Source organism: Monoraphidium neglectum, assembly GCF_000611645.1.
Source record: "Monoraphidium neglectum strain SAG 48.87 unplaced genomic scaffold scaffold01068, whole genome shotgun sequence".
Classification (NCBI taxonomy): domain Eukaryota; kingdom Viridiplantae; phylum Chlorophyta; class Chlorophyceae; order Sphaeropleales; family Selenastraceae; genus Monoraphidium; species Monoraphidium neglectum.
Genome location: NW_014012560.1, coordinates 3,452 through 12,435, shown reverse-complemented (window position 1 = coordinate 12,435; position 8,984 = coordinate 3,452). Strand labels below are relative to the sequence as shown.

General features: G+C 64.3%; 2 protein-coding genes across 2 annotated transcripts in view; one reads left to right on the top strand and one right to left on the bottom strand.

The window, feature by feature from the left end:
* Positions 1 to 2,824, top strand: part of MNEG_6529 (protein disulfide isomerase family A, member 6) — a gene marked incomplete at both ends in the record, with an annotated part of 3,425 nt that extends 601 nt beyond the window's left edge. Inside the window, 5 exons of the mRNA XM_014044997.1 lie at positions 107 to 190; positions 437 to 554; positions 821 to 1,016; positions 1,291 to 1,433; positions 1,961 to 2,824. Coding sequence (XP_013900451.1) covers positions 107 to 190; positions 437 to 554; positions 821 to 1,016; positions 1,291 to 1,433; positions 1,961 to 2,824 — 1,405 coding nt within the window. The remainder of the gene's footprint in view (positions 1 to 106; positions 191 to 436; positions 555 to 820; positions 1,017 to 1,290; positions 1,434 to 1,960) is intronic.
* A 3,159-nt stretch (positions 2,825 to 5,983) lies between these two features.
* The window catches only part of MNEG_6528 (hypothetical protein), a gene marked incomplete at both ends in the record, with an annotated part of 4,437 nt that continues 1,436 nt past the window's right edge, over positions 5,984 to 8,984 (bottom strand). Inside the window, 4 exons of the mRNA XM_014044996.1 lie at positions 5,984 to 5,992; positions 6,984 to 7,580; positions 7,813 to 8,415; positions 8,627 to 8,833. Of these exons, the coding sequence (XP_013900450.1) occupies positions 5,984 to 5,992; positions 6,984 to 7,580; positions 7,813 to 8,415; positions 8,627 to 8,833 (1,416 nt within the window). The remainder of the gene's footprint in view (positions 5,993 to 6,983; positions 7,581 to 7,812; positions 8,416 to 8,626; positions 8,834 to 8,984) is intronic.

The window sequence follows — 8,984 nt, the reverse complement described above, 5'->3', positions numbered from 1 at the left end:
ACGTCAGCCCGCACAGACGTGTTTGCAGCCCACCCGCCGCTGCTGACGGCGCTCGCGCTCGCCCCTGGTGCCGCGCCCCGCCGCCTGTGCGTCCCCGTCGCCGCAGGAGCACGCGGCTGTACGATGCCCTGGGCATCCCGCCAGATGCGGACGACCGCGTTATCAAGAAGGCCTACAAAAAGCAGGCGCTGTGAGCATTTGCCCGGCCCCGTGCCCTGGCAGCTGAAGCCACCGTGTCGTCCGTGCACTATGGCGCCGGCGCGCGCTGCTCGCCGCCTCGCGCGGCGGGTTTTTGGCAGCCGCGCACCCCATGAGGCGGCGCCTGTGGGCTGCACGCCACGGCTGCGTGCGGACGGCCCGCGCCACCCTCCCCAGCGCTCCCGTCCCGCTTACACGCGCACGCGCCGCGTCGCCTGGTTGCTGTTGCTGTGCGCAGCAAGTGGCACCCGGACCGCAACCCAGACAAGGTGAAGAAGGCGGAGGCCAGGTTCAGGGAGGTGGCCGAGGCCTATGAGGTCCTGTCAGACCCCGAAAAGCGGCGGATGTATGACCAGGTGGGCGGCACGCATGGGCGCGGCTGACGAGGGGGGGGGCGATCCCCCCAAGCGGCGGCCGAGCAGGGGGGGCTGAGGGGGGCTTGCGCTGAGAGGGCCGGGGTAAGGGCTGAGGCGGGCTGAGACGCCGGGCGACGCGACGGCAACATGCAACGCGTGCGTGACGCGTGGCGGCGGGCGGCCAATTTTTCCGTCGTCGGTGTCGGTTGCCCTGTGTTTGAACCCCCACCCCTTAAATTTCTCCGCTTTTTACGTTCCCTGCGCAGCTGGGCGAGGACGCCCTGAAGGCGGGCCGGGGCGGTCCCGGGGGCCCCGGCGGCCCTGGCGGCGGCTTCCAATTCCAGGGCGGCGACCCCTTTGAAATGTTCAACATGTTCTTCGGCGGCGGCGGCGGCGGCGGCCGGGGGGGCGGCGGCGGCGGCGGGTTCAAGTTCCAGTTTGGGAATGGCGGCGGACAGCACGGTGGGGCCGGCGGCGGCTTCCCAGGCGGCGGCTTCCCTGGGGGAGGCTTCGGCGGAGGTGTGCGGTTGCATGGCATCCCAACAGGCTGGATCACGCCGACAGTGCTATTGCCGCAGGGGACGACGCAATCACCACGTGCTTGGTTTACGCCCGGGCTGCAAAATGTATTGGCACTCTTTGATCGTGTAGGCACGCGAATGCGTTCACATTCCCCTGCAATCACAACATGCACACACGCTCGCGCCTCGCACCTGCCGCCCCTCGTCTCCAGCAGGCGGCTTCCCCGGCGGCATGGGTGGCGGCGGCATGGGCGGTGGTGGCGGGGGCGCGTCGGCATCATTGTATGGCGGTGACCCTGCAGTGCAGGAGCTCGGCGCTGAAACCTTCCCTGACGGCAGCGGGGACTGGGTCTGGCTGGTGAGTGGGGCTGGGGCAGTGGCTGCCAGGCGGGCGGGCATTTTGCTATCGACGGCCGACGAATGCTGGGGACGGCCGCCGAATGCTGGGGAGTTGCGGTTGAGAGGGGCGTGGATGCTGAAACATGTGACAGCATGCGCTGTTCATATGTGGTTTGTTGCGACGTATGTGTGTGCAGGGTTTGTTCTGCATGCATGTTTACACACACTCTCTTGACACACACTCTCCTGCACTTTACTATACATAAATGTGCGCACGCGCACACACACACACACACACACACACACACACACATACACTCACACACACTCACACACACACACACACACACACACACACACACACACGCACGGGCACACAACACATATACACACACATACATAAGCACCTTGGTCCGCCCTGCGCACACGCACACGCATGCAAGGTGTTGTTGCTTTTCCGCAGCTTGCAAGCACGCGGACCATCGCGTGCCTCGCTTACAGCGCCCCCCCCCCCCACACACACACACACCATTAAAAAACGGCCAGGTGGAGTTCTACGCGCCGTGGTGCGGCCACTGCCAGCAGCTGGCCCCCAAGTGGAAGCAGGTCGCGGCCAAGCTCAAGGGCGTTGTCAATGTGGGCGCTGTTGACTGCGACGCGCACAAGGCGCTCTGCCAGCGCCACGGCGTCAAGGGCTACCCAACCATCAAGGCGCTCACGCCACGCGCCGGGGCGGACGGCTGGGTGGAGTACCAGGGGCAGCGGGGCGCCAAGGACATCGCGGACTTCGCGGTCTCCCTGATCCCGAGCTCGGTGCATTACTTGAGCCGGAGGGCGGACCTGGACTCGTTTTTGGTGCGCTGCGGCGGTGACGGCGGCGGCAGCGGCGCGAAGCGCGGGGGCGGCGCGGAGCGCGCGGCGTGGGGGCTGTGCGTGGTGCTGCTCACGGACAAGGCGGAGGCGCCCAGCTTGCTGCGTGCGCTGTCCTCCGCGTACCGGGGGAGGGCGGCCTTTGGCGTGCTGCGCGCGCCCGGGGCACTGTCCGGCAAGCAGCAGCAGGCGGTGCAGGAGGTCGTCACAGCACTCGGGCCCGCGCTCGAGGGCAAGGCGGCGCCGGCGGTGGCGCTGGTGTGCAACGGCGACCTGCGGACGGCGGAGGCGTACGCGGGCGTTCTCAAGTCGGAGCCGCTGCAGCGGGCGCTGGGCAAATATGCCGGCGGCAAGGTCTGCAGCAGCAAAATCGCCGTCGACGCCTCGACCGACCTGGGCGCGCTGTCGGTGGCGCAGCTCAAGGCGGTGGTCGCCGCGCGTGGCGTGGACTGCCGGGGCTGTTTTGAGAAGGGGGACTACGTGAGGGCCCTCAAAGCGGCGCTGGCGGCCGCGCCGCCCAAGCAGGACACTGAGCTGTGACCCGGCAGTTGCCTGATGGTGGCTGCTTTCAAATGCAGGAGCGCGAGAGAGCGGCTAACAAATCCTTTCTTGAGTGACTGTACTGTGGGCGGCCTGTGGCGGCCTTTGTAATGGCAGAGCGAGTCTCGCAAGCATTTGCTGCGCGGCCCACCTGGGAGCTTGCGAGGGTCGCCTTGTTGACGGAGAGTTGGTTGATTGTATCCGCAATCCAGTGCAGTCAGGTAACCAGTTGTGATCGAGCACTTTATCATACCTGATCTTCGCCGTTACAAAGCTGCATGGAAACTGACTGGTGGCTGCGACACTCTCCTGGCCAGCGCCGTGCATGCGCTCAAGTTGTCTCCTGAGCTCCCATCCATGCCCACTCGCTCCACAGCCTGCCCCTCCACATGTAGGCATGTACATCCGTTTCATCAGTGTCATACATCGCAGCGTTCGCGCTCGTTCCGCAGGCAGCACGTTCATAGGAGACTCGCTGGTGTCGGACCTGTTTCAGTAGCTCGCATTTCCTCAGCGGCAAAATCGGAAAAACTGCAAATATGCCTCTTTCTCTCAGCAGCTCTCGCGCTGGCAGCTCGCTCGGCTGCTCTACCAGCAAGCCTGCCGCGGTCCTTCGGGTCTCTCGCCGGCCATTTGTGGCTGTTCGTGCCCACCAGGTATGCGGCTCAATCAAATGTAGCAATCACCGCACCGCAGCATGTGGGTGCTGTCGATAGCGCCCCGGCGGATCATGCGGCAATGGCGCAGCAGGCGCCGGAGTGACGCAAGAGATCGTAGGCGGATTCCGCAGCCTGCTTGCTTGCTGTGCTCACAGAAGGCATGTGATAGTGTACAGTCATACTGTTTGTCAAGGCAGACGAACAGAGCTGCACATACAAACCAGCCCTGGTCAAGTGTATGCGAGCTGTCAGCTGCTCGCTTTTGCCAACCGCACCGACAATGGCCCACGTTGACGGCACTCCCAGGTTACTGTGACACACGAGGGGAAGACGGTGACCCTGGACGTGCCCCAGGACCAAACCATTTTGCAGGCAGCTTTGGACAAGGGCTTTGACCTGCCGCACGACTGCAACCTTGGGGTGGGTCTGGAAGCGAGGTGGTTCGGCAACTTGTTTTTCCATCAAGGGCGCTGGGGAATTACGTGCATTGCTGCAGCATGCACAGAAGCTGCTAACATGCGGAACGTGGCACCGGTAGATCCAGGCTGTTGCAAGGGGTGTAGCGTCAGTGCGGCCACAAGCGCCAAATGACAGCAGGCGCAGTGAGTGCATAGGGGAAGTTGGATGCAGCGAAGAGACGCCCTTGCGCTGGTTGTGCAGGCCTGCAGGCAGCACACACGCAACGTGCTTGTCTGCACGCATGTTGCTTGCAAAACCGCTCTGAGGCCTCCTTTTAATCAACCGGTGGTCTGCAGGTATGCATGACCTGCCCTGCGAAGCTGGTGAGTAATGCTGAGACGATTTGATCACCAATCATACCTGTCAGCAAGGGCCTGCCTGGACCGCTTGTTCGCGGCTCTGAACCCCAAACACAAAAGTAAGTGCTGTTCGCCCCGTAGCGTGCAGTATGGCTGCAGGCTGGGCAGCAAAGAGGCTGTGGATGTGTGGCTGCTGGCCAGTCCCACCTTGGGTCCAACGGCTGTACGCCGCCCCCTCACAATTCCACTGTTCAGGTCAAGGGGCAGATCGACCAGACTGGTTGCATGCTCAGCGAAGATGTGGAGGAGAAGGGCTTTACGCTGCTGTGCATGGCTTACCCCCAGAGCGATGTTGAGGTCGTCACCTGCAAGGAGGTGCGCCGCAAAAACCAGCTGGGGCTTGCCTCAACAGGGCGGCTGTGCCAGGGCGGGTCCCCGGTGTGTGTCTATGCAGCGGCGAAGGCACCGTTAGGATGCTTTGAGGTGGCAAGGCAGGCAGGTAGCAGATTGCGCAAGCATATGTTGCTTGCATAGTGAGCTGATGCCGGCAAAGTAACAACTGGAGGTGCTGCGTGACGCGCTGCAGCCTTGGCTCAGCGCCCCGCCAGTCTCCACCTGTCCTACCAATGCCAAACTCTTACCCAGCCGTTGCCCTGCACTCACCCCTGTCGGCACACATGCGCGCGCGCGTGTACGCAAGTGCGCGCGCACACACGCACACACACACACACACACACACACACACACACACACGCGCGCGCGCGCGCACGCACGCACGCACGCACACACACACACACACACACACACACACACACACACCCGACCGCAGGAGGAGCTCCTGGACGTCCAGCTCTGCGCATAGGGCTGCACCCATAGCTACGGCATGAGGCCGCAATCGGGCAGGTGTGCTTGCATGTGAGAGCGAGTGAGAGAGGGGGCGAGTGAGGCCGCTCCACCGCAGTTGGCTGGGGCCCAGAGGCTCACACTTGTTGCGTGATGGGGGCGCATTTTCTTCCCAATGCGCCCTGACGGCGCGACGTTCTTTTACTGCTCAACTTCCCTCTTTGTATGTGTGTAAAGTAGTCAGTGGCTTTCAGTATGATTGCACTGTGTGATGCGCTGCTCCTTTCAGGCAGTCACACCTGCCATGCAACAGCACCGGGCATGCGCCTGGCAGGGCTGCTGCTGCTGCTGCTGCTGTGCCAATTGCTGCCGGGTCATCAAGAGTGTTGTGCAAGAAGTGACAGCAAATTGCAGCGGCAACATCCCAGGGTGGCATCACGTGAGGCAGGCAGCTCGTGGCAGACTATGGCACCCCTTCCTGGGGAAGCTACAGCAACAGCAGCAGCATCCCTCGCGGCAGGATTGAGGTGTAGCATGCAGAAAGGTGTGGCCCAGGCAACACCACAGAGGCAATACTGCGCTTACAAGAAAGCCCACGCTGTGGGCTCATCATGCCAATGATCCCAGCGCTTGCACAGCTTTGGCTGCTGTGGTGGCGGCCCTGCCTGCCTGTAGCCACTGCATGGGCGCTGCGTCGTCCGCTGAGGTCCCCAGCCCCAAGCTCTCAAACGGGTCGAAGGGCCACCGAGCGGGCTGCTGCTGCCACAGCGGCGCCCTAGCTTGCAGCAGGGAGTGCAATTCAGGCCCCACCCACGCCCAGGCAGCATCTCTGGGCGCAGAGTTGCCGGGGTGAGCAGGAACGCTGATATCTTCAGGCGCGGCCTCCCCACGCTGCTCTGTCAGTGAACCTGTGGCCAAGGGAGGCAGGTTGAAGGACAGGGGTCGGAGGGAGCCTCGTACACAGGTGCTAGGCAAAAACACCCGCCAGTGGAGTGAGCTGCGCAGCAAAGCGGCATCGAAAACTGATAGAGCACGCTGTAAAACAGGATAATCGTCCTCCCATCCCCACACCGTGGCAAAATCCACCAGCGCTCAATCCCACCTGCATGGACGCACAGGTGGCAGCACAGCTGCGACACCTCCTGCACCACCACGCCTGAAATCCCGGCATGGGGCTGCGCCGCCCGGTTCTGCGCAGTTGTGTCATCAGCGCCGCGTGACGACGCCGTGCCAGCAGCAGCGCCCCCTTCCCGCGGGGACCTTCCAGCACAGCTGCCCTCTGTGCGCGTAAACGAACGAAGGATCACAAGAATGCAGGGGGTGAGCCACATGCCTGTGCTTCGCATCTCTGCAGCTCACAACCGTTCAATTGGCAGCGTTGGGCAACAGAAGGGTTTGCAAACAGGAACCGGCAGGAACAAGATCAACAAGTTTGTTGGCGGACACGTCAGGCATAGCAAGCTGGTTGCTCAAGCTCTAACATTGTGTGCGCAGGGCAGGTTCCGAATTCCGCTGTCAACCACAGGTGCATGCGCGCGACGCACCTTCCGCAGCCCCCAGGGGCCGGCACAGCTCCCATGCAGTGGTGCACACGACAGCAACATCCGCGCAGAAGCCAGGCAGCCGGGCGGGTGACGGCGCCGCCGCCAGGTATCGCGGCAACAGCGTAATGCGGAGGCTTTGGACGAGCACCTGGGAAGCCCGGGCAGGGGCCGGGCGCGAGCAGGGCACACTGCTGGCAGTGAGCAAAGATGCTGACTGTATGTGCGGTCAGTGATCATGCTAAGCGTGCCATTCCACAACACAGGGAGCAAAGCGCCGACCAGCCGCAGCATTTGACGGCAAAACGTACAGTGATGTTGCAAGGGATGTCCACCCAGCACGCTCGACATCACTCACTTCTCCTGTGACCTCCGCCACCTTGCTGGGCGCCAGCGCCTGCCGTGCCGTGTGCAGCAAGCCCAGAAGCTGCACCCGCCACAGCCGCGCCGCAGGCCCGGCGCAGCCGGTGCTCTTGATCGGCGGCCGCAGCGAGGCCCAAGAGGTGGTGTCGAGCGCAGCGCCGACCGCTGTCTCCACAAGAGACACGTGCACCCTTGACACCTCCTGCTGCAGCGCGGGAGCCAGCTCCGCAGCGCGCGCCAGCAGCGCGGCGTGGCCAGACGCCAGCCGCCGCTCCACACGACCGAGCCCATCATCGGGCTCCACCCAGCCGCTGCTGTGGCCGCCCGGCACCTCCAAGCTGCTGGATCCAGCATCCGCCGCAGCGCCGTCGAAGGAGCGCCGTGCCTGGCGCTGCGCCATCGCCTGCACCAGCGGGCCCATCGACTGCAGCCGCCGATGCACGCACTGCGCGCGAGCCGCGTGCAATAGCAGCGCCGCTGGCTCCGGCTGCTCCCAGCCGTCTGGTGGCCCTAGGGCCTGTGGCGGTAGCAGCAGAGCGCTGTCGTCCAGGACAGCCCCCAGGGCGTCCACCAGCGCCAGGCAGACCGGTGCCTGCGCAGAAGATGCCGCAGCAGCGAACGTGTGCTTGCGTGAATGCGTGCATGCGTGCGTGCACCCACGCGTGAGCGGGGCGCACGCTTGCCGCCTTGGTTGCTGCGCTGAGCAGGCAGTCTCGAAGTTTACTTCATACAATGACCTGGCTGATTGGCGCAACCGCAACGGCATGCGTCCTAGGCGTGTCATGTGGCCGGGCTGCCCACCCACCCACCACATCACCACACACCTGCAACGTGGGATGATAAAGAGGCAGCCGCTGCAGCGCGCCATCTACAAACGCCAGCAGCGCATGCGCCGCCGCGCTGATGCGCGCGGGGCGATCCCCCTGCTCCGTGGGGCGCCTGGTCGATCGCTGCCGCGCCGCTGCACGAGGGGACCCGGCCGTGTGCGGCTCGGATGCCTCTGCGCGGGCACAGGAGGAGCGCGGAGTGCCAGCGGTCCAGCCCAGGCCCATCCCGCCGCCGCCGGCTGCGTGCCTGCGCCCCGTCCGCTCGCTGCTGTTATTCCGCTTGAAGCTGGTCCGCGGCAAATCGCAGCCGCCTCGGGCTGCTTCGCCTCTCCCGCTTCCTCCGCCGCGCTTGGCCACGCCGACGCCGCCCTCAGAGCGCTCATGGCTGATGGCGTCAGAGGTTTGGTGCCGAAGGGGACCCAGGGCGGCTGACGTGCTGCTGCCGCAGCTGCCTGGTGGCCTTGTGGCGCAGCAGCAGGCGAGCAGGTCGGCGGCATCGGCCCAGCTGTCGAGAGCCGGCCACGAGTCATCGCTGACATCAGCACCGCCCAGCAGCTGCTCGCAGGGCGACTCGCAGCCTGCCTCTTCTTGCAGCAGCTCCTGTTTGGTGAGTGTGATGGTGCATAACGCAAGGCAGTCTTCTTTGTGCACGACATACAGGTCATGCCGCGCCTTGCTGCATCCGAGGTGGGCATATGCGAGGCTCACAGCCTGCCGAACAAGCAGTGCTCAGCAGGCCACAATGTGCACATCGTGAGTTCAACGCATAAGGTAGAGATGCTGAGAGGATCTGCTGCCCCGACCGCCCCACCAGGAAGGCCTCCTGCAGGCTCAGCCCCAGCAAGCGGCCAAGCTCCTCCCGCCGCTCCCGCAGCACCGAAGCAACCGCCTCCGCCAAGGCCTCAAGCGCTGGCGCGCCCCACGCGGCGGCTGCCTCTGACGTGCGCGGCGTGGCGGGGCCAGCGGCTGCTGCGGCGCTGACGGCCTCAAGCGCAAGTGCCATCCCTAGTTGGAACTCCTGCATTTAGTGTTTGTGCAAGCAGGGGGGCGGATCAAGATGGCCCTTGTGCTGGAAGGCTGTCCTGCCTGCTGACACAACACACACACACACACACACACACACACACACACACACACACACACACACACACACACACACACACACACAC